Below are 26,456 nucleotides of genomic sequence, written 5' to 3' on the forward strand. Positions count from 1 at the left end.
TATCCCCCCAGACCACACCTTCTACCCCAAACAGCTCCTTCAAAATGTTGCCTTATCATTTAGAATGTGCCAGATATTTCAATACCTGAATTCACTTGAACATATACATATATAAATGTGTGTGAAATCCCAAAATAGCATTAATAATGTCTGCTTGAATTTTATTTTTATCCACAGCTTAAACCTGGTGACTCTATAAAGTGCTTGGAAAGGGAAGAAACTAAACAAGTCAGCTCCAATTAGATCTTGGGCAGACTGGTGACTTGAGAGCTCCTCACCCTGTTTTGCTAATGCAACTTTAAAATAATGGACTAATTCAGGGCTGTCTGTTTTGCTATTTCTAGATCTGAGTCCTGCTTATCATTTAGGCCCATAGAGGTGGTTGACATCGATTTATGTAAAAAAAAAAAAAAAGGTAGAAGCCAGGTTTAGTACCATGTTTGTGACTCAGTACAGTAGGACTCAGGTCTCAGAATGTTGAAATATATACCCACTTGCCAATCTTCCTTTCAGAGGTCTTTTAAAATTACTTTAGTTGACATCTTTTGTTTTTATACAGTGTCACTTTGAAGTCTATCTCTCTTCTTTCCCATCCTCAAAAAAACCATCCCTTAAGGAAGAAAAAAAGAGAGGGAGAAAAAAAGCAGTTTGGCAAGTCATCAGTACATAAACCAAATCTGCTGGGGTATGCAATGTCTCCTTCCCATAGCACTCACTTCTACAAAGAATGGAAGAGGGTTCATTTGGGGTCAAGATGGATCATTTAATCATATAATATTTAATTTCCTGTGGTTGTTGTTGCTGTTCTTTCCATTTACATAACTGTAATCAATGTGTATATTGTTTTCCTGGTTTTACTACAATTGTCATCAATCTAAATCTTCCAGTGCTTCTCTGTATTTTCCATATTCATCATTTTGTATGGCCCAGCAATATTCCACTGAATTCAAGCACCACATTTTATTTAGCCATTCCTTAAATGAAAGGCATTTTTATTTTATTTCTATTTCTTTGCAACTATAAAAAGTGCTGCTTTCAACATGTTGGTGTATATATTGGACCTTTCTGTTTTTGATGACCTTGGGGAATTGTAAAGGCAATCGGTGAATGGGAAGATCTTCCTCGCCCATTTGAGTGGCTTGGGGGTGGGGCTCTCAGGGTCCTGGGGGGAGTGGATAGGACTGGAGCCAATGGTAGGTCCCTGAGTTCTGGTCCACATGATGACATGAAGCCTGTGGTGGGAGGAGCTTGCTGAACAGTTAGAGCAGAGATAAGAGGCAGTTGGTGAGAGCAGTTAAGAGCAGAAGGAGAGAGGAAGCAGTCAGCTAGTTGGAACACAGCTTGGAGATTTCGGCGGAAGCGGTGGTGATGGCAGCAGGCGCTACCAAAAAAGCAGGACTGACCCTAGTGGAGAGTGCTGAGCAGGGGCTTGAGGTCGGTGGGTGGTCTTCTTGCTGGAAGGCCCTGGCACTGGGGGTGGGAGGGGAAGCACCAATATAGCTTGGCTTGCTGCCATAATGTTTTTCTGTGGCCTCCTGGTCACTCTTGTGAGATGGGCATACTGGTTTGGGAAGGTTCTTGCCAGGATGTCGAATTGGAGACACTGGTCCATGGGTCTGCTACTTTTAAGTTTCAATAAATGCTTTAACTCCTCTGCCTTCTACTTAGACAATTCCTTACATCCTGTGATTCTGGACCATTCAGGCATATTCATGGTAATCTTTGAAGTCATGAATTCTGCCTTAATGATATATCTGGAGACTAGGTGGATGGGATCACTAGGTATAAGATCTCTATTTAGAAGCAGAAGAACTTCAGAGGAAGAGATGAATGTCCCAGGGTGGGAGGATCCATTTTATTCCTCCCTAGCAAAGGAATGGGCTAAAAGAGCTGGACTCTGTGAAAACTGGGAACCAAGTCTACAGCGAGGTGATCCCAGGGATTTGGAAAGATGTTTACAAGAGGTTAGAATTCAGTAAGGGGCATCACTATCTAGGCAAAGCTGGATAGTGTTATCAGCCTACCGGCTAGTATATAAAAGATTGAGAATAAGTGAAAGAAATGGGGGCACTTCTATGCCATGGCAAGAAGGGGAATCTCAGATACTAGGAGAACAAACTGTTGCTCAAGAGTCTACTGACCCAAACGAGAATTTTTCCCTTAATGTGGCTAGAAGCAACAGGAGGCCAAATAAGCCAAGAGTGCATTTCAACCCAGCCCACATTGAGCCTGACTGCCTGCTTTGTCCTTGCCATGGTGGCAGGGCAAAGGAGTGGAGGGAAAATGAGACAATGTCAGGGGCTGAGGCACAAAACGCTACTAGGGTTCAGGATGTCCCTCGCATAGAGAGTGAGAGGTGGTCAAATACTCAGACAGACGTTTGTCCCATACAAAGGAGGAGGACAGAAACGCAACATGACAATTCAGTTACGAGGGAAATTCAAGAAGATTTTTCACAGCAAGAGATACAGGCATTTTGAATAGATTCACCCAAAAAATGGGAGAACCATTAATATCTTGGATGGTAAGACTCAGTGATCAAGGGGCTGGTGGAATATCAGTAGACAGGGTGGACTGTATGAGATTCATAGGCATCAGCCATGATCCTCTAGTTCAGAAAGAATTTAGGGAACATCATCAGCAAAGAGATGGTGATGGCAAGACTAATCTGTCAGGGTTAGCCGCTGAGGGATGTAATAAGAGACACACTACTGATTCTATATGGCCCACTGAGAATAAACCTTGGTATTCACTTAGAAATTGTATCATAAAAATAAAGGAGGAGGTAATGAAGAATGCTATCATGACAGGAACTGCAGACAGATATTACGATGATCTCTTGGGAGTCCCTCATAGGAATTTAATAGTCAGGACAGCTCCTCCTGCTTATAAGCACCTAATTTTGACTCTGTTACTTGGGGAAATAGGGAGCTGTCTTTCGGTGGTGATAGATAATATTTTACAGTTATATGAATTAGGAGACTGGGGAAGGGATAGATCTCCCCCAGAGAGGAGAGTGAATAGCCAGCAAATTTGGTGCCGAAATAGAGTGACCAGAAAAGAAATGTTCACTGCTCTACTGAGAGTAGGGGTAGACTTTGAAGTGATAGATGGCATTCCAACCAATGAACTGTACAGAATGTACTGAGATAAAGGACTTGATAACAGACAAAATAGGGAAATAAGAACTGCTCCTGTAGATGCTACAGACCCTGAACCCTCACACCCAAGTGAGTCACATGCTAGGGAATACTAGAAAACAGGCCAAGCCCCAGTCCAAATTAAGGAAATACACAGGCTAGACTGCAGACCCCACATTAACTTGACCATATATTAGAAAAATGGGTCAAGTACGGTAAGTAGGGCATTAATAGATACTGGGGCAGAGGCCACCTTTATATATGGAAATCTAGACGAGTTCAGCCATGGAACTCTTATTACCAGCACAGGATTAGGAGGGGCTGAAATATCAGCCAGACAAGTTAAATTGATGATGAAAACTGGACAGTTGCCCAAGAAAGAATATACTATGGTTATTGTGCCCATTCCTGAATACATCATTGGGACAGATGTATTGAATGGTATGACCTTGAATTTACCTGAAGGGAAATACCAATTTGCTGTGAGGAAAATAGGTGTTAATGCAGTCTTAGTGGGGAAAATAAAGATGGATCCAATCACTTTCCCCGAACCTTCTGAAGTAATTACTTTGAGGCAATATCATGTGCCAGGTGGGCAAGATGAAATTGCCAGTACTATAAAAGAATGTGTTGAAGCAGGAGTGTTACTCCCTACAACTACTCAATGGAACAACCCTGTCTGGCCAGTTCGAAAGTCAGATGGAACGTGGAGGATGACAGTAGATTACAGACAGCTGAACAAAGTGACTCCTCCCCTGTATGCTGCTGTTCCAGACAATGTTACTTTAATAGAGAGTATACAGAAACATGAAGGGACTTGGTATGCAGTTATTGATTTGGACAAATGCCTTCTTTACAATCCCAATAGACTCCAAGCAATGGGACCAGTTTGCTTTTACTTGGCAAGGCTGATAGTATACATTTACATGCCTGCCATAAGGATATCTTCATAGCCCAACTATTTGCCACAGGATTGTACCTGAGCATTTAGATGAATTAAAGTTACCTGGTGTACAGCTTACCCACTACATAGATGACATCATGATACAGGGAGAAAATATAAAAGAAATGGAGAAGAGTTAGACAGTACTAATTGACCATATGAAAAGCAAAGGATGGGAAATTAACCCTGCAATGGTTCAAGGGCCAGCTCAAACTGTAAAATTTTGGGGGACACAGTGGAATAAAGGACTGCGAGAAATTCTCCCACAAGCTCGACAAAAAATCCAGGATTTTCCTACCCCTACTAATAAGAAAGAGGCCCAAAAGTTCATAGGGCTATTTGGTTATTGGAGACACCACATCCCACACTTGGGACAGATTTTGAAACCCTTGTATAAAGTCACCAGGAAGAAATACAAATTTGATTGGGGACTTGAACAAAGTAGAGCTTTTGAGGAGGCAAAGGCTGCTATACAATTAGCCCTGGATTTATGGCCTATGTGAAATGAGCCTGTGGAATTACAAGTGACTGTGCAAGATGACTATGCGAATTGCAGTTTGTGGCAAAAGCAACAAAGCCGAAGTGTACCTTTAGGATTTTGGTCAAGGAAACTACCTTCGTCCAGAATGCAATATATACCTTTTAAGAAGCAGTTGTTAGCTGCATATTGGGCTTTGGTAGAAATTGAGCAACTAACTCTGGGTCATGAAGTGGGATTAAGGCCTGGAATTCCGATTATGACTTGGGTAATGAGTACCCCAGCTTCCCACAGAATTGGACATGTGCAAGAGGCGAGCATAATCAAATGGAAGTGGTATATTCAGAATAGGTCAAGAGCAGGCAAAAGTGGAGTTTCTGTTCTACATGAATCTGTAGCCAACACTGACACTGAGGGGAATGAAAAACCCCCTGAACCCAAGCAACAGTTGGTACAATCTTTGGTGACACGGAATAATGGATATGATGGACTAACTGAGGAACAGAAGAAACGTGCTTGGTTTACTGATGGGACAGCAAAAAATTTGGGACACAAGAGACACTGGAAAGCAGTAGCCTATAACCCCTGTACTAGGCGAACTCTGGAAAGTTCTGGGACAGGTGGAAGTAGCCAATATGCTGCACTGATGGCAGTGCATCAAGCCATCAAAACAGAGAAAGGAGGACAGTGTCATATATTTACTGACTCATGGGTGGTAGCTAATGGGTTAGCTACGTGGATGCCTATATGGAGGAATCAGAATTGGGAGATTCATGGCAAACAAGTTTGGGGTAAAGAGTTATAGGAAGATATATGGGATAAGTCTCTACTTACGAGTTTGTAAGTTTTTCACATTGATGCCCTGACCACACCAGAATGCACAATGTACAATGCACACGTTGATCGGCTAGCAAAGATTGTTACTGAACATATTGTCCCTACTCCACCTCCAACTGATGACCCAGCCTTAGCAAAATGGGTCCACCAGACAACCAGCCACTTAGGGGTCCAGGCCACCCATCGATGGGCACAGGATCGAGGTATTAGTATCTCTCATGCATTGTTAAAACAAATAACAGAGAAGTGTTGTTTATGCCAACTGGAAAAAGAATGAACTGTTCCTAGGATAGTAACTGGAGAAATAGCAAGGGGAAAAGTTCCAGCTCATATTTGGCAGATAGATTATATTGGACCACTACTCCAAGATAAAGGATGTAAATATATATGTACATGTGTTGACACCTATTCAGCTGTACTAGTGGCTTGTCCTTACAAGGATGCAACTCAGAAAAACACCTGTAAATCCCTAGATATTGGAAGTTTATACTATGGAACCCCAATGCAGATTCAAAGTGACAGTGGGTCACATTTCAAGGATAATGAAATGAAAAGATATTGTGTACTGAATAATATAGAGTGGATATAGCATATTCCATATTACCCACAAGCCTCTGGGCCAATTGGACTGTTGAAAGAACAGCTAAGAAAATTAAGCTCTAATAATTCATATCGACATTGGAAAGATAATTTGTCTATTGCCTTACGTAATCTGAATAATAGTCCCTTAGGAGGGAGTACACCTCTAGCCAGAATGATGACCCCAAACCTGCAGATTAGAAAACAGCAAACACATGAGATCCAAAACACTGAATTTTGGACTGTGAGGGAAGATGTCCCACCACCGTGCCCAGGAACACCTGGTTCGGCAGGATATGATTTACATAGTATAGAGAATTTTCAGTTGAATAGGAAAGAGATAAGAAAAACCTCTACTGGGGTATATATGAGGATCCCCAGGAATCATTTTGGATGGATATTACCTAAACCAGGATTAGCAGCTCAAGGAGTACATGTATTGGCTGGAGTGACAGATTCTAATTATCAAAGAGAAATTGTTGTGACACTCCAGAATTTGGGTAAAAAACCTGTACAATTTTGTAGAAATGATAGGATAGTCCAAGTGATTATTATCCCCTGTGAAAAAATACCCTTTGTGAAAACTGACCCTCCTTCCAAAATAACTCTCAGAGGAAAGGAAGGCTTTGGTTCTACTGATGGAATAAACTTGGGAGCTAAGGTATGGGTAAAACGGAAGCTGGATGTATTCCAAACGCTGCAGAAGTCATCCCCACGGGAAGGACAACACTGTAACAGTTATCTATTCAGGGAAAGATAATTACCGAATCGTACCCCTGAACCATATATTTTACCGTGAATAGGGCTATAATAATAGATTCATGGACTCCAGAAGTACAGCTGATGCTGATAAATGCCACAAGCCACTCAGAGGGAAGGTGATCTTGTGTGATTAGCAGATGAAAGCTTGTATCTGGGGAAAAGGTCTGGAGGGCAATTCTAGTGTCCATCCAGGATGGGACCCTTCTGATTTAGTTTCCTTATTGTGCTCCCTTTGAAAAGAAACATTTCCTACTTGAGTGAGGCTATGAGATTGAATTTTTGTATAACTGGAGTCTCAACCAGAATGGGGATGACTTTATTTGAAGTATAATAGCCCATATTTGCCTACTCTTTTGTTCTTTGTTTTGGTTAACCTTGTTGCTAGTTCTTAAGTACCCTACACTTTCAGATGACTAAGCACCTAGCATTCCTGGAATTCCTGCCAGCTTGCTAAAGAACTGACCTCTGGAATGGGATTCTTGGGGCAGGGACAGCTGTACATCCAATTTCAGCAAGAAGAAGCTATGGAAAATGAGACCTTCACCCCTTACCCCAAGATTTTTATTGTTAACGGTATTATTGACACCAGTTTCCCATTGACCTGTGTAATGGACATGAAAGATCTTGGGGCCGAATGAAAAGGCCTTGGGGAATTGTAAAGGCAATCAGTGAATGGGAAGATCTTCCCCGCCCATTTGAGTGGGCTTTGGGGGCAGGGCTCTCAGGGTCCTGGGGGGAGTGTCTAGGACTGGAGCCAATGGTAGGTGTCTGAGTTCCGGTCCATGTGATGACATGAAGCCTGTGGTGGGAGGAGCTTGCTGAATGATTGGAGCAGGGCCAAGAGGCAGTTGGTGAAAGCAGTTAAGAACTGAAGGAGAGAGGCACAGCAGCAGCAGGCGCTACAAAAAAGCAGGACTGACCCTCGTGGAGACTGCTGGAGGGCCCTGGCATGGGAGGGGAGGGTGGAACACCAGTATGGCTTGGCTTGCTGCCATAATGTTTTTCTGTGGCCTCCTGGTCACTCTTGTGAGATGGGTATATTGGTTTTGGAAGGTTCTTGCCACGATGTCGAATTGGGGCACTGGTCCGTGGGTGGGCTACTTTTGAGTTTCAATAAATGCTTTAACTCTTCTTTCTTCTACTTAGAGAATTCCTTATATCCTGCGATTCTGGACCATCCAGGCATATTCGTGGTTATCTTTGAAGTCATGAATTCTGCCTTAATGATATAGGCATACACATAGCAGTGTGACTTCTGGGGCAAAACCTATGGCCATCTTAGTCACTTTCTTGGCATAATTCCCAATTCTGTAACTCTCAGAGTTTGTGACAGAGTATGTTGTTGCTTGATTTACCTACAACTCTTCACGTATAAAATGAGGGGTCTGGGCTAAATGATCTCTGAAGTTCTTTCTGGCTCTAACATTTTATATTTTATGATCATTCGTCTCTAATGTCTACTTTATCTCCTTTCTATTTCCTTCCATGATTTTCACCTTTATAAAGAACTACTATAGTACAAAGCTCCACCCTTTACTAGCTGTGTGACCTTACTAGCTGAGTAGATAAACCTCTGTGGGTCTCAGTTTCCTTATGTGTAAAATGGAGCTAATAACATGACATGTGTACTGACTACCTTACAAAGCTATTCTGGAGATTAAATCACAACTATGAAAATGTTTAATAAACAGTAAAATGCTAAAAAAAACCAATTATTAATATTATCATCATTTTGGCATTGTTTTTTCTTTTCAACATTCATTTCCTTTTCCTCATGCTATTTTGTTTTTGCACTAATAATTAAAACTAGATAATTCAAGCAACTCCACTGTATCTGCTACTGGTGAAATAGACATATTAGGAATTGATGGTATCTATACTTTGATGCTATGATGGTACACGTACAATCCAACTTGCCATATAATTATGTAATTTATCAACTGTTTCCATGTTTTTATGTAAATAGATGGATTACAGGATTTAAAACTAGAAAGGACCTTAGCGACCCTTTTTTTCTGATTGCTCCCAACGTACTGGACAAGAACAAAGGTGCTACCAAGATACTGCAGAAGGTCCAAGGATCCACATGCACACAAAACACTGTCATTTGGGTCTTTAGCTACAACAAAATAACACTCTATACTGAACAAAAATACCTTATGCAGACCGAATCCTTATGCATTATTTTCCAAATCAATGCTTTTGTGATTAATAAAATATAAACATTTTAAAAGCATTACTGAATTCAAAGCAGCTTTTTATCATCATGAAGTCTCTCAGTCAACGGTAGTTATAACTGTTGGGGTCCAGGAAATTTTTGGGTGGAGGAGGGTTTAAAATGAGTCTTTACACTCAAAAAGGCGGATAGCCACTGACCTAGTTCAACCAGAGGGTTTATGCCACTTGCCCATGTCAGCAGCAGAGCTTGTCTTTAAAGTCAGGTCTTCTGACTTCTGATGTTTCATCCCTGCCAACTTCCAAGCTGGTGTGCTGCTTCTGAGGCACCCCAAGAGTACTCACAAACAGTTTGATCTCTTAGGGAGCTCTGAGCCCCTCACTATTTCCCAAGTTTGGGCTGTCTGGACAATACATTTGGAAACCAATCATATATTACCTTGTAATCATTTACTGCTAATTTTATTTGACTTCTGTATTGCTATTTAATTTTCCACGTACTTATATCTTGTCTCCCCAACCAGACCATAACTTTTATAAGGATAGGGGCTGTGTCTCACACTAGTTTTGATTTTGTAATAATGATATATTGAGATACACACAGACACGCACCACAGAATAGAACTGGAATATCCAAATGGGCATTGTCCTTCGAAGAAATCACTTTGGGAGATCATTCAGTTACTCATTCCAACGTTTTTGCTGGTATAAAAAGCCCCCACCACCTCTGGAACTCCTCTTTTAGAACTCAGCTAGTCTGCAAGGCACACACAAGCCATACTTTGGAGTCAAACCAGCATGATACCACTTAATCACTGGTTTGAAGGACTTACAGCAGTTTCCAAAATTCAAAATTCACCCACAAAAGACAAAGACTGCCACTAAAAATACTGAAAAGAATATGACACAGGTTCTGAGGGCAAACTGAAAGGAAGGAATTCACAAAATATCTTGAGCAATGATGGAATCCTGGAAATAAGTGGCTCTAGAAGCTATATACACATACATACATACATATGTAGGTGTGACACTACCTTACATCCTCACCTCTGTTATAACAAACTGCTGTGCGTTAAGCTATAGTTATTACTTCTTTTTGAAAAATATTCTATCCTCATTATAACATGGCCTTTGGGTGCTGAAGCTTGGCTATCTCTAATGAACTTATTACTTTAATGGGAATCATTATAAGAGGAAGAAGCTATAAAGCCCATGAAAGAGAGGGGGCAAGTGTTTGAAAGTGACCAGTGCAAGTTGGGCTAGTGTCTCAAAGGGGGAGAGGGGGAGCATTTTACTCTGGAAAAAAAAAAAGAAACAAAAAGTACACAAGGCTCACCTTCTGATGTGTTTCACTGAACCATTTGGAGTAGATTCAGTCAAAAGAAATTAGGGATTCAAGGTGGGTGAACTTTTCATACATAATCCACTCTTAGAAATAAGTTCTCTTTCTTAAATAGCAGCTGTTCAGCATGTGCTATTATTACAGATATGCAACATCCTCAGGGCTACTTGGGAGTTTCAGAGAAGAAAGATCTTCAAATTGTGCTTAAAACTAACCCCCAATTTCCTTATGATACTGGCAAAAGCAAAAGGCTGAACCATAGGCTATTAATGTGCAGCCAGGCTAGGGAAAAAAATCTGTTTCCTCAGAAGACATGTTTAATGAGGCAACTGGGGTCTAAGGTGATAAATTAGAAATTCAACTAAGGGCACAGGGTTTAAAGAAAAGCAGAAGCTTGAGGATGAAAAACCCAAGCACAGGGTGTAAAATGTAAAGCCATACACTTTACAAAAATACCCGCTTTGGCTGCTCATCATTTCATTTGGGCATCTACCACATTTTTCTGGGCTGAACAAAAGTATGTGCATGTATAAAAACCTTGCGCCCCTCCCCAAAAGCACAACACTACCCTACCTTTCCATCTTCAGTGTATACATTTTCATGGTATCCTTTCACAATTGTTCGGTCAATGAAGAGGCTCCTCATGACCACAATGACTTTCAGGACCTTTCCTAGAGTAACCTATCAAAAGAACATAAGAACAACAGAAAATTTAACATTTAATTATACAGACAATAACACTACTTCCACCACCATCACCACTGCCATCACAATCACTACCTCACATTTATATAGTGCAAAGGTTGCCTCAGTTACTCAGGGAGTTCAGAATGTCTCTTTTAGAAGATAGGATAAGTTAATGCTCTATCCACCCACTTAATCTCCCACAGTAGTACTAAGGGATGTTTTATGAGATAATTCCACAGTTGTCTTTCTTGACATTGCCCTAAAAAGCCCAGGGATAGCAGCAAATTCCCTTTGTAACTGCTTTTGGATCAATCACCCACTACTTCAGCGAAACACATTTTGAACCTATTTATAATTTCAGCTTGTATAACCTTTCAGGGGAAGGAGTCCCATATGTTTACTACCCACTGTGTAAAGTAATTCTTCCTTTCATCTGCCCTAAAATTACCTTATTCAAGCATCAAGGGGAGGCTCTATAATTTTGAGGCTCCAAGGTGTAGTGAGCTGGTCTGTGTTCCCTTTGACCAGCCTGTCTACATTATAATGGGCATATGAACACTCAGGGACACACGGCAAACACGAGGTAGAGAATATTAGAAATAGACCTTGTAGGTGAGCTATACATTTATGAGAAAAGCTGGTCCGGATGAACACGCAATTTCTAAAAATGACTCCAAAGGTAAAATGGAAATAGCTGATTTTTATGCTCATTACAAGATCATATCCTGAGAAATGCCCATAAATCCTTTTACATTTTCAGTTGTGCGAAAACCTAAATGTGGGTTGTGAATGAAAAAGAGGCCCAAGGAAAAAGAAATGTAGTCATGTGTCCCAGGGAAAAGGTTAACAGATATTTGCTGGAAAAGAGAAAGTAAAAAGTGTAAAATCAGTTCCCAGCATTTAAGGGAGGTGCTTAGTAACTGCCCTTGTACTACTCTTCAATAATCTTTCTAATGAACCACTGAAGACAACAGCTTAAAACACAACTCAACCACCTCTAGTTTCTATGTTACAGGCAGTTAGGTAGCACAGTGAATACAGTGATGGCTAGCTAGGCTTGGAGTCAGGACTTACTAGCTGTAAGACTTTGGGCAAGTCACTTAATAAAAGCACCTACCTCATAAGGTTTTTGTGAGGATAAAATCAGAAAATATTTGTTAAAAATTTTTTTTTGGTAAAAATAGTTGCAAACTTCAAATCACTATATAAATACTACCTATTGTTACTGCAACTCTCCTGTGGATATTCTGTCCTGGGCCCTCTTCTCCCTCTATGCTTTTTCACTTGGTGATCTCATCATCTCCCGTAGATGCAATTATCAGCTTTGTGTTGGTGATTCTCAAATCTATTTATCCAGTCCAAACTTCTTAGTTGGCCTCCAGACTTGCATCTCACACATCTTGAAGTAGATGTCTCATAGACATCTTCAACCCAACGTGTCCCAAACTGAACTCATATTTTCCCCTGAACAATTCCCCCGTCCTGACTTCCCCATTACTTTTGCAGGGACTGCCATCCTCCCACTCACTCAGGCTTAGGTGTCATCCTCGACTCCTCACTATCTCTAGTTCCCATATGCAATCTGTGGTCAAGGCCTGGCTTTTCTGCTTTCCTAACATTTCTCCCATACACCTTTGGCACTCTCGCTACCCTGGCACAGGTCCTCATCACCTCACACCTGGTTGGTATGCCTACCACAAATCTCTTCTCACTTCAGTCTATCTTCCACTCAGCTATCAAAGTGATATTCCTAAAGTACAGTTCTAAGAATGGCACCTCAAGTCCCTACTCCACAAACTTCAGTGGTTTCCTACCACCTCCAGGATCAAATACAAAATCCTATTTGATGTCTGAAGACTTTCCCTCCACTCTTGCCTTTCCAGCCTTCTTACACCATAATAACCCTCCCCTTTTCCCCACCTCCAAATAAACTCCAGTGATCCAGTGACACTAGCCTCCTTATTGTTCCTCAAAGATACTCCGTTTACTGACTCCAGGTATTTTCATTGGCTGTTCACCATGCTTAGAACATTTTGTTCTCTCTGCCCACTAGCTTCAAGTACCAGCTACAAAAAACCTTTCCCAACCTCTCAATTCTAGTGTCTCTGTTGATTATTTTTTTTATCCTGTACATAGTTTGTACAGCTGTTTGCATGTTATTTTTCCTATTAAACCATGAGCTCCTCGAGGGCAGGGGCTGTATTTTATCTTTCTTTGTATTCTTAGCCTTAGCACAAGTCATGGTGCTTAATAAATGTCTACTGACTGATGGAGGTTTCCCTGATTCAAGGCCAGCTCTGTCCACTAAGCCGTGAGCCCCTCAAATATTAAAAAGGAACCAGAAGAAGAAAGTCTCCACACATTGTGTGTGGTTTATAAAAACACACTATGGAGGTTTATGAAAAAGACAGATAAGGATTACATAGGATTAGAAGTCACAATTGGATCCCAAACAGTACCACTGGAAGAAGAGCTCAGATCAATGAGATGCTGCATCCAATGAAGTCCACTAACTGTATGCCTGAGGCAGCACTTTGAATGTTTCTATACTATTTTTAAAATCATATTACTTCAAGTATCTTATGTAGCCAGAAATCACTTCTTCAATATGACAATAAGTCAAGAAGATACTACGATCAGTGACTCTGCCTTAGAAGTAAATATTAGCTATTAACCAAATAAGTAATAATGTTGTAGTTTAGTAGGTTCAGTAATAAGCACTTGACTCTATTGCCCTTCACCACCTGTAAATGGATGTCAAACTCACCTCTCTCCTTCAGGGCAAACCTTTGCAGAAGCATGTTTGATTTCTCTTTACCAGCGAACATAGGGACTAGAGACACAGCTTCTATAAGCCAACAACATCTGACTATCCTTTTATGGAGCTGATAAACAGTGCCAATCAGTGGAAGTTCCAAGTTTTAAAGTTGGAATTTGATACAAATAAACAAAAAAGTGTTCCATGAAATTTTAAATATCTCTTTTACTATCTAACACTGGAGTACAAAGATAACTGATACATTCTAGGGAAGGTTTGGTGGCTGATGGTGATGAACGTGAAAGAAGGTTTTCATTGAATCTTGATCGTTGAATCTTTAGGAATTTTTTGAATCTAGGAATATTTGCTAAGGTCACAAATACAGTAATGTATAGTTTATATAGTGTTTTCCCTACAACAATTATGGGAGATAGGTGATATGCCCATTTTACAGATGAGGAAATTGAGGGAAGATTGTCTATTTTAGCCAGCCTAGCACAGGGGTTCTTAATCCTGGGGTCCATGAATTTGGTTTAAAACAAATTTAATAACTATTTCAATAAAATTGCTTTCTTTTGCAATCCTATTTATTTTATGCATTTAAAATAATTATTCTAAGAAAGGGTCCACAAGCTTCACAAGACTACCAAATGAGTTCATGACACTAATTAAAAAAAAGATTAAGAAACCCCTGGCCTTGAGTCAGGGAATCTTGACTTTCTCCATAGTGTGGAGGAGAGGAGGACAATTTTTTTTTTATTTAAATGCAATTTATTTATTTAACATATTTGGTTTTCAGCATTGATTTTCACAACATTTTGAATTACAAATTTTCTCCCCATTTCTACCCTCCCCCCCACTCCAAGATGGCTTATATTCTGGTTGCCCTGTTCCCCAGTCAGCCCTCCCCTCTCATCCCCTTTTCCCTCCAGCTCAAAAGATACTTTCTCAGTTTTTTTTTTAAACTGGTACTTTTTAATGTACCTTTTTTTTTTCAGACAGCAAAAATCTATTTCTCTCCTTTCCACTCTCCAACTACCCCACTGAGAAAGAAGGAAAAACATATTACAACCATGTATAGTCAAGTAAAACAAATTTCCCCACTGGTCATGAAAAAAATAGGCTCATTTTGCACCCTGAGTCTTTCACCTCACTATTAGAAAGTGGGTAGTATGCTTCGTCATGAGTCCTCTGAATCCTGGTTGGTCGTTACACTAATCCAAGTTATTTGTCCTTACAAAATTGTTGCTTTTGTATAAGTTGTTTTCCTGGTTCTGCTCACTTCACTCAGCATCAATTCATATAATTCATCCCAGTTTTCTGTGAAACCCTTCCTTACATAATTTCTTATAGCAAGCTTATATTCCATGGCATTTCGATATAATGACTTGTTCATCCATTGTCCAATGGATAAGCATCCTCTCAGTTTCTAATCCTATTCAAAAAGAGATATTAGTATTTTTGTACATCCTTAGGGTCTGTTTTGCTTAGGACTAATTCCTCCCTTAATCTATACTTCTTTTCACATTTTCCTTTCTCTTTTCTCTCCTACTCCTATTTTCCTGTTGAGCGAAATGTATATCTGTACCCCACTGTGTGTATCCTTCCCTCCTTTGACCAGTTCAGATGAGAGTGAGGTTCAAATAGCAGTAACTTGCCCCACACCTTCCTTCTTGTTTGGATAGACTTCTAATTGTATACCCCTATTATGTGAGATAATTTTCCCAAAAGTTCCTCTCCTTTCCCCTAACTAAAATATTCTTCTTCCCCTCCCTTTCTATTCTTCTTTTAATATCATCAAGACATAAAACGACCACTTCTTGGCCCTCTCTAACTCAACTCCCTCCATGACCCTTGATATAGAGAGTTTAGAAGCAACACAGGTATTACCTCCTCCATATGCAAATGTAAACAATTTATCCTTGTTTAGTTTCTTACTTGATTCATGATGACTTTTTAATGTTCCTCTTAACTCCTGTGTTTGTACTTCAAAGTTTCTAGGCAACTCTGGTTCATTTCATTAAGAATGCTTGGAAGTCCTTTATTTCATCAAAGATCCATTCCACTCCCCCCGATAAGATTACACTCCGTTTTGCTGAGTTATTCTCAGTTATAAGCCTGTATCCTCTGCTTTTCTAGGAGATCATAATCCAAGTTCTCCATTCCTTTGAAGTGATGACTGCTAAATAGTGTGTGATTTTGACTGTGGTTTCTTGGTACTTTCTGCATGCTCCATTACTTTTTCTTTGACAAGAAGCTCTAGATTTTGGCTATAACATTCCTGAGAATTTTCACTTGAGGATTTCTTTTAGGAGGTGACTGGTGAATATGTTCTATTTCCATTTTGCCTTCTGGTTCTAAGAGATCTAAGCAGTTTTTTGATTTCTTGTAATAAGGTGTCTAGGTTTTTTTGTTGTTGTTGTTCATGGCTTTCAGGTAGTCCAATCTCTCTGATCTGTTTTCTAAGTCAGTTGTAGAATATGTTTTGCATTTTTCCCCCCTACTCCCCAGGAACTTTGGCTTTGTTTTAATTTTTCTTGTTGTCTCATAAAGTCACCAGCTTCTAATTGGGCAAAGTTTTGTTCCTCTTCTGCCAAGCTATAAATTCCCTTTTTAGTTCTTTCTTCTATAACTCTCATTTCCTTTCTAATTATTTTTTCTGGTGTTCTCTTTTCATTTAGAAAAAAATTTAATGCTTTAAAAAAAATTTATAGCAACTCTTTTGGGAACTCTACTGGAATTTGTGCTCAAGTTGTGTTTCTCTTTGAGGCTTTGTTTATAGATGTTTTTGAGACATTTCCTTCTATGTTTGTATCTTAAGTATCCCTGTCATCATAATAGCTTTTTATGGTGAGATTCTTTTTTTGTTTGCTTATTCTTTCAGCCTACTTCCCGACTTTGGACTTACATTAGGGATAGGCGTATACAATTCTGGAGGGATGTCTGGGCTGGTCCTGTTGCTGTTTTCTTGGGATATTAAATATACTATTTTTCCAACATCTCAGGAGTAGCCCAGGCTGGGGGCCTACAAGCTTTCAATGTTCCCAAAGTGGCCTGATCTAGAGCAAAGTCTGATTGCTGCCACCCTGGCTGGAGCTCTGTAAGATACTGACCTGGGTGGGTTTGGGTCTGCACAACAGGCCTGTGGATTTGTTACATGTGGAGTTCCAACAGACAGGTGCTGCACTTGGTCACTATGAGCCAGCTCTATCAGAAAGGTCTGCTAGTTCAGAGTAACAGAACTGTAGGCTTCTCTTTTGGTCTGGGTTTTCTGCCCTAGTTTGTCCTCTGCAGGCTTCAGACTGGGCTAGAAGCTGTATCTTCGATCTCATTCTGCTCCTGGAGTTTGTGCCACAAAGTTGCTGCTTGCTTCTGAATGTGCTTCTTGTTCAGTATATAGTCTATTGCAATGGACTTACTGCTTTCCGCCTTTGAATGCGTCCCTTAGGTGCAGGTCTCCTTAGTCCACCCTGGATCTATGATCTGAAATTAGGTAGTGAGTGAAAGATACTATCTGGCACCTCTTCTTGTACCTTACTGACATCTTTCATGGTTTATAATGTTAGCTCCAAATATACATTTGACAAGCCTATATATTCCTTTCGGAATGTCTGCAGTAGTATCCACATTACTGCCTTCACTCTTACTCATATGAATGAAGCTGGAGAACAGGCCTGCACAACCTGGGGCCTGCCCAAGGATTTTGGGCAGCCCTTGGAAAACATCCTCTACATTTGTTGGGGGCCGCCCAAAATCCTTTGGTGTTCCTGCAGGCCATAGATTGTGCAGGCCTGCTGGAAAATAACATGAAACCTTGCTGACTGGTACCAGTGCAAATTTATATGACATAATTTCCAATGGGCTGCCCCTTTAGCAAGACAATCCTTTTATGCCTCCCTAATCAATTTACTACCCCACTCACCATAATGGCTCTTCCAAACATTGCCAATTCTCCTCAAACCTCCCCTGACTTCTCTTCTCTACCACCCTCTCAGTTGAGAATCTTGCCAATATTTCAGTGAAAAAATAGAGACCACTCACTGAAAACTCCATCGTATCCCCACCTCCTCATCTCAAATCACTCAGATGCCTTCTACTATTATCTCTTCCTTCATCCCTGACTTGCATGAAGAGGTGGCCCTTCTCTTTGCCAAGACAAACCTCTCTATATGTATAAGTGACCCTGTTATATCCTGTCTTCTCCAGTAGATTGATTCCTCTGTCATCCCCACTTTCTCTAATCTTCAATTTCTATACATATGGTCGCATCATATCTACTTCATCCTCAAAAACCTCTTACCTGATGTATCTAACTCTGCTATCATCCTCTCTTTTTCCTTTCATGGCTAAACACTCTGAAATCACCTTCTACAATCTGCTTACACTTCTCGTCAGCTTCCCAATTAGGCTCACCTAGAACCCACCTAGGTTCATCTTCATCTCTTCATTCTCACATCCCCCTTATCCAATCAGTTTGACAAATCTTGAAGATTCTGTCTTTATAACACCTCTTATATATGCCCCCTTTCTTCAAATATGTTGTCCCCTTTCTTCAAATAAGTTCCCTCCTCAACATATGCCCCCTTTCTTCAAATATGCCCCTCCTCTAGAGTGGGCCCTCATCACCTCATATCTGGACAATCATAATAGCCTTTTATTAGTTGGTCTCCTTGCTTCAAGTTTTCCCCCATTCCAGTCCATCCTCTACTCAACTGTCAAACTGGTCTTTTTACAACAAGCAGACATTCAGACCATATCATCCCCCTATTCGATAAACTACAGTGGCAGCCTATTGCCTCAATAATCAAACATAAAACCCTCTGTTTGGCTTTAAAGAATGTCATAACTTGCCCTCCTTCCTACCATTCGAGTCTTCACTTTATCTTATTCCCTCCCATGTACTCTAAGACTGGTGACTGGCCTCCTTAATATTAATTGCACAAGAAACTCTACCTCTTGGCTCCAGGCATTTTCACTGGCTGTCCCTCAAGCCTTGAATTCTCTCCCTCTTCATCTTTGCATTCTTCCTTCCCTAGTTTTCTTAAGGTCTGAGGTTCCAGTAAGAATCCCCCCTTTCACAAGAAGCTTTTTTCTGATTCCTTTAAGTGCTAGTAGTTTCCCTCTAAGATTAAATTAGATTTACCTTCTATTTATCTAATTTGTACATATTTGTTTAAATGTGAGCTCCTTGAAAGCAGGGGCTGGGTTTTTTTTAATTCCTTTGTAATCCCAGCAGTTATTACATAAGAAACACTTAATAAAAATGCTTGCTGATTTGGCAAGTACCTTGAGGACAGAAATAATAATAATAATAATAATAATAACAACAACAACAACAACAACATTAGATGATATTTAAGTATCCTTGGAAAGTTTGCAAAGCACTATGCATGTATTTCTTCTTCACACTATATCAATAATGTTCAGCAAAAGGACAGGCATAAGATCATGGATTTTAGAGTAAGAAGAGACTTCATTTGAAGAAATTCTGGTTAAGGAGCTTTCCCAAGGTCTTTCACAAGCAGAAACAAGATTTAAACCCAGGTCCACTGATTGCAACTCTAACACTCTACTACAGCATACTACACAAAGTAGCTATATTCTCTTCCATATTTAGATGAAGCTTTGTGATCTTACATACATGAATGTAACTTATCTATGTCTTTTCCTATTGGGTGATTCCTGTTCATAACTTCCTATAAATTTTCCTCAGTGGATCCATGAAAATATTGGTAGGCTTCCTTGAGGTCGAACCATGCTTCACATAAGACTGGCCTTTTTTGATCTCATGTGTCTCTCATGGCACCTCTCATACCACTCCTCCTGTGCAATCCTTTACTAAGAATTCATCGAAGCCTATTCACCACCATGTGCCACTTCATCACCCTTCAGTTGGTGGAATCCCATGACTTGCATTTATAATACAGCATCACCAAAGAATATCAATGTCAAAAAGATAAGTCTTTGTTTCAGGAAGAAGATTGAGTAATTAAAATGACTGTACAATTTCCCAAAGAGAAACTAGCCTCCTTTCCTCCCCTCTCCCCTTCCTGTTCAATTTAGAGCCTAGATAATTGCACATCCACAGGGTCTAAGATTTATGTAACGATATAATAACTCTATGGGTTATCCATCCAATTATATATCATAGTCTGGAAAACAAACTTTCTTCATCCACTTGGTTTTCCGGTGTGAATCATTAAGACAACTCTTAAATGACTACTGATTTTATTTAGGAGGCTCCTTTAAGTTCTGGGGCTTGATACAACCAGCAGAATGTCACCTACAAATAACACTATCCAAAGAACCTCACTATCTATGTTGTTGTTATTACTGTTCAGTCATGTCTGACTCTTTGTGACCCCATCTGTTGTTTTCTTGACAAATATGCTAGAGTTGTTTGCCATTTCCTTCTCCAGCTCATTCTACAGATGAAGAAACTGAGGCAAACATGGTTAAGTGACTTGCCCAGGGTCACACATTTAGTAGGTGTCTGAGGCCAGATTTGAACTTAGGAAGTTGTGTCTTCTTGACTCCAGGCCTGGCACTTCATCAACTGTGCCACCTAGCTCCTCCTTTTCCATTTGAATTCTGTGCTGGATTTCCTTCGTGACAATGTCACACACCTTGGAATAGAATATCTTTTTCTGTTTTATGGTTCACTGAACACAAATGATTAGGGTCATGGAATGAAGTTTTCCCTGTTGTTATCTTTTTCAAGGAATCTTGCTTGACTTTGGGATTTATAATGGAGACACATAAAGGGAAAATGATGGAAGATTATGTATATTGTACTATCTTATAAAAAAGCAAAAGGAGCAAAGGTAAAACAAATTTTACATAAAATATATGGAGAGACCCAACTAAGCCAGGTCATCCTGAGAACTTCTGAAAAAGAAACTGAAAGGACAACAAATGAGAGATGAAAAAGACCAAGGAGGCATTTTGTTCTACAGAACATGTACACACAAACACACATTTATGCAAGTATGTTTTGTTAAATGCATATACATATTTATGCAAATCAACAAAAAATACACACGATATTCTCTACAACTTTCAGTCTGCTGTTTGACTGTAACAGTACAGTCTGCTGTAGAATACTATCTGCAAAACCTGCCTGTTTCCTTCTCATACCTTCATTCAGGATACTCTTGATGCATATGTGGCTTATTTTTATAAACATTTCATAGATATGGGAAAATAGGATCATCATAGGATCTAGAGCTAGAAGGGACTTCTCAAAGACTATCTAGTTCAATACTCTTATTTTCCAAATGATGAAATTCAGGCCACCAAGAGATTGACTTGATCAAGATAATAAAGAAAGTGTCAAAGTCAGGACAGGTTAGAAGTCACCGATATTTTCTCAGTAAAAATACAGTCTGTGCTTTTCCCCCAAAGATTTTGTATTTTCCACTCTTTTAGATACCTTGAGATTCAATCCTTCAATGCCCCTACCCTTGCATCACCTCCAACATCAAGCTCCTCAATGCATGGCTGCTCAAGTCCAGCTGCCCCATCTTTGCTTTCTGTACAGCCATTTCTATTTCCTCACACAGAACACTGGGGACTATAGTATTAAAGTCTAAGATGTGGTAGCTGTATTATCACTGAGGGAAAAAAGGGTTCATAACAGAAATCCCTATGGACCTTTTATATTTTTCATCTACTTGTTCTTCCAGCTTTATTCTTAAGTGCCTTCAGGGTGATTTAGCTTAGTTGGGTTTTATCAAGCTTTCTCTGAACCTATTTTTGTTTTCATTGCTTCTTGTTATTTTGAGGCAATATTGCCTATAATTTTCTACCATCTTGCTCCATAAGATTTGACAAATAAACATATTCTAAACTGATATAGTTCCTGGCTGTCATCTCCTTCTGCTTGGCAAGATGATAAAATATCTGTTTGTGGAAGCAATTTCTGTGCTTTTTTCAGTCTTCTCATTGTGGCCAATTACATTCCTTAAGAAACAGTGAAAGCACTGATATCTGTTCTTTTATCCATTTCCCACTTTCTGAGTAAATAATTCGTTTAAAAAGGCTAGAGTTGTCTATATTATCAATTACCATATTTCATAAATTTTATTCTTTCTTCTAACTGGTACTGATTTTCATATTTGTTCTAAGAAGCTGATGGTTTTACTGTATATACTTAACTAATTTGGAAATGATACATCAGTAACCATTTGGTTTCTGTTAAAATATAATCATTTTCCCTCCATGTTGTTAATTGGTACTTGCCATGTTCAATGCTTCCTAACTTTCTTTAAGAAAGCATTTATGAGCTAGTATGAGGCTTCTCTATAAGCTTTTAGTCTCATTCATCTTAAATGAAGTTTTCCGACATATATTTTGCATTTTTTCCCCTATGCCTATCTTGGATTGAAGTCACCAGGTCATATATGACAATTCAATTTGGAAGGTCTTTTTAGAATTCTTCTACTTTCTTATCCTCTGCACAGATGTTGACACATAAACTGTAATTTTCTTTCTTTGCAATTATCACTTCATTTCTGGCTCATTCTCTGTTCTGCTTCACCTTCACACTGCTAGGGATGTCTCCACTCTGAGGCTGACTCAATGACTAGTAAGAGATGATTAGAGAGTCCCTGGACATGGAACCACCATATCTCTCTACTCTGCTTTACCATTATAGTTGCCCCCATGAGGGTGGTCTTCATCCCTCACCTCACTTTAAGCTCTCCTGTGTAATCTGCCCACATTAGAATATAAGTTTATTAAGTGTAGGGACCAAATTGTTTTCTTGTTTTTGCATCCTTAGCATTCAGCACTGTCTCTGGCTCATAGTAAACATTTTTAAAAATGTTCTATTAATCTATTGTAATGGCTGTCTTTTTACAAATGTTTGAAAAAAGCACCTCAGGACTAGATAACCAACTATCTTGTGAAACAACAGTTCTCATTGTCTTTGATAAAACCCACTCTGCCAACTCTTTTATATTCTTCTCCAAGGAGAACCTGTGAGCCAGCCTTCCATTTACTTGCAACTCTCATTTGTCTTCTCCCTTCATTTATAGAAAGAATATTGAGATTGATGTGATCTACTTCCTCTAGTGGTATGTCTACCGGCCAATAACCAGGCAAGGATTTCACATTTTAGATACCAAGAGAAAAAGAACATTTATAAAATGTTTTTAAACTATGATTCTTGTAATTCTCTATTTCTCTTCCTGTTACTCTGCCAACAATCATTGCAGAAGCAAAAGGGTGGGAGGACATATAGGACTGAAGAGTGGAGTTTTTTTGTTTGTTTTTTGTTTTGTAGGTTAGAATGGTCAAGTATTTACCATTTTATGGCCAGGTGCCTGGTGATAAGACTACTCAGCTCTGTTGGTCCCTAGAACGCAGACATAGTCTGTTGCTGGGACTACATTTTTCTTTTCTCTTTTCTTTTTTTTTTTTTTTTTTGCAGGGGGGGAGGCAGGGCAATTGGGGTTAAGTGACTTGCCCAAGGTCATAAAGCTAGTAAGTGTGTCAAGTGTCTGCGGCCACATTTGAACTCAGGTCCTCCTGACTCCAAGGCCAGTGCTCTACTCACTGTACCACCTAGCTGCCCTGGGACTACATTTTTCACCCTGCCCTGGTCTGTTGAATGAAGCTTCAAATTTTTAAAAATACTTTATTTTTATTTCACCTACATTTCCTAATATTTCCCTCCCCCCTCCAAGAGCCACTTTTTATAATAAAGAAGAAATTAATAGTTCAGCAAAACCAACTAGCACATTAATGAAGTTAAATACTGTACACTACGTTCTATACCTGTAGAACCCCACTTCTGCAAAGAAGGAATGAGGGGACATTCTCATAGTTCTTCTCTGGGACCAAGCTTGGTCATTATAATTTAATGGCATTCCATTTTGAGTGTTTTGTTGATAGCCTTTGTTCTATTTACATTATTGTAGTCATTCTGTATACTGATTCCACTTCCTTACCTCATATCAGTTCATATGTCTTCTCATGCTTCTCTGTGTTCATCACAATTACTGCTCTTTATAGTACAGTTATCTTCCATTCCATTCACAAATTGTTCAACGCTTCCTTCATCGACGGACATTTGCTTCATTCACTTCTTTGCTACTATAAACAGTGCTGCTCTACATGTTCTGATGTATCTCTTTTTATTGCTGAACTCTAAGGCATCTACCTAGCAGTGAGATCTCTGAGTCAAAGCTACAGGCATTTTAATAACATGCAGCCTATCCCAAACTGCATTGCTGGGAATGTACAGAATGTACCAGCAGTTCTGGCATCAGGTAGAAACTTACTTGTATGAACTGATGGAGAGTGAAATGAGCAGAACCCGAAAAACAATACATACAGGAACAACAATGTTATAAAGACAACTCTGTATGACTTAAGAACGCTGACCATTTCAATGAACAACTCCAGAGGAAGCATGCTACCCATACAAAGAAAGAGGGGCAACAGAATTAAGGTGAAGAATGAGACATATTTTCGGACACAGAAAAGTTGTGGAATTTTTTTCCTGACAATGCTTATTTGTTACAGGCATTACATTTTTTATTTTATTGAGGGGAGGAACGAAAAGAGATTGGAACTAGCAATACTGTTGCCCCGCCCCCAAAAGGAAGAGAAGAGGGTCACTGAAGAATTTTGAAAATGCACAGAATAGTATGGCTCTTTGGGAGAGGAGAAGGGAGAGATATAGGTAAAAAACTGAGTGATATAAACCAATGAAAGCTTATTTTTAAAAGACTGCACAGAAGAAAACAGAAAGAAGTACAGAAGGAAACAGAGAAGCAAGACCGCTCTGAAAGTGTTATGCTGAATTTATTATAAAAATCAAACTACATAATAAAGATATGTAGTTTCATTTATAATCTTCTTTATCTGTTCTTTGTCCATGGAAATGTTCTTTTTGGAGTAGTATTTTGGATTAGAATAAACAAAAATGTAAAAATCCAGGCTTATAGTAGCCAGCAAGCCCAGCATGAGACCAGAGTGTAATATGGGGGCAGGAATCTTAAGGAGATCTCAGGAGACCCTGGAGGAAGTATGTAGTGACAGTCTCGCTGTACTCTTTCTTGGTCAGCCCACAACTAGAAGAAGACAACCAGAATGATGGAGATACTCAAGATCATACCATATGAAGAGTGATAGAAGAGATGTTTGTCCTGGTAAGAGAAGACTTAGGGGGAGACATGAGAGCCGTCTTCAATTATCTGAAGGGCTGTCATGGAGCAGGATCGGAATCTTTCCTTTTGGCCTCAGAAGTCAGAACTAGGAGCAATGGCTGCAAATTGCAGAAGCAAATTTAGGCTTGATGAAAGAAAAAAAAAACTTACTAACAATGTTATCCTAAATTGGAAGGAACTCCTAAGTTCTTTAAGCAAACTCTGGATGATCTGTCAGGTAAGTGGGAGGAGATTTTTCTTCTGGGTTCAGACAAATCACATCTGCAATACCTTCAAGATTCTGTGACAGAATGATTTGAGGTAATTCATTATGGCCTAAACTTTGGCTATCCCTTTGGATGACTCAAAGCAACATTTTCCTATGGGCAATCTGTTTTACCACATGTAATCTCTCTGTTGTACTGAATCAGCTGATACATATGCTTGCTATGACTTAATAATAGTTTATGGCAAACCAATGGTTACAGTGTTATAGTGGAAATAAGACTGAAGTCAGAAGGCCTGAAGACTAGATTTGGTTCTACCACTAATAAGTGATACGATCTTGGCAAAGTCATTTTCCTTCTTTGGGCCTCAGTTTCACCTGTAAAATGCTGGGATTTCTAAACTCTTTTCTAACTCTAACATGCAGAAAGTCTATGATTGTTGAGATTTTCATTCATTTGAACTGTGCTCAAACTCAATGTGCCTAGATATGAGATTGCAGGGAAGTGGGGCATGCTGGTTAGGCAAAGGAGGATACAATGACCCGTATAGATTTATGTGACTATGGAATCTCTTCTCTGAAGTAGCTAACATCACCATGGTCATTGACATGATGCTGAATGACATGTACTATTGGTCTGATTCTTGGCAATTCCTGTGGGACATCAGAAATTCAAGCTAATACCATCTGGTAATGAAGCAAGCTCACTGTTGCCAAGGTAACATGTTCTATACTAACATGCAGATTTCCAAAGGGCTTGCTACTTCAATGTGAGGGCTCAAACACTATCCTATTTAAAGGGAAGTCATATGCCAGCTTGCTTTAGGGCTCACAGCCCATCCAGGGATCGATGTTTAGGCATGTTATCTTTACCCATATTCTTGCCAGGGGAAAATCGACTCTCTTGGTAGATGTCACTCAGGTTCGTGGTTCTTTCTGTCTATTCTCTCACTTTGGCTAGTTACAGAATGGCAGCCCGCTGTGCTGGCTCCTGCTGCGGAAATTTGCCAACTAACTGTTGTGAGAGAACAAATCATAAACTACAAAGAAAAGGGGGGATGGGAAGTTACCTAAATTGAGAATAACACAAAAATAGTCAGTTATGGCTATCCAACCAACTATAATACACTCAAACCCCAATAAATCCTCCCAATAGAGAAGGTATTGGGGGATATGAGGGTAACTGACTACTAATCATTCTACACTTAACACTTATTCCTACAGATGTATACCCCTACATTATTCATGTTAAAGAAAAGTGGCTGGTCTCCACAGCAATGCATTTTAACTGCACTGATCTGAACCCCCCCCCACCCCAAAACAGAATACTATATGAATGAACCGCATTAATTTAGAATCTGTGGTCATTTGGA

At 39.6% G+C, this 26,456-nt stretch overlaps 1 protein-coding gene across 1 annotated transcript in view; it reads right to left on the bottom strand.

Moving 5' to 3' along the window:
- MED27 (mediator complex subunit 27) overlaps window positions 1–26,456 on the bottom strand; it is a 252,304-nt gene that overhangs the window by 27,757 nt on the left and 198,091 nt on the right. The window contains exon 5 of the mRNA XM_036748120.1: window positions 10,830–10,937. Coding sequence (XP_036604015.1) covers window positions 10,830–10,937 — 108 coding nt within the window. The remainder of the gene's footprint in view (window positions 1–10,829; window positions 10,938–26,456) is intronic.

The sequence above is a fragment of the Trichosurus vulpecula genome, chromosome 3 (assembly GCF_011100635.1).
Source record: "Trichosurus vulpecula isolate mTriVul1 chromosome 3, mTriVul1.pri, whole genome shotgun sequence".
NCBI classification, from domain to species: Eukaryota; Metazoa; Chordata; class Mammalia; order Diprotodontia; family Phalangeridae; genus Trichosurus; species Trichosurus vulpecula.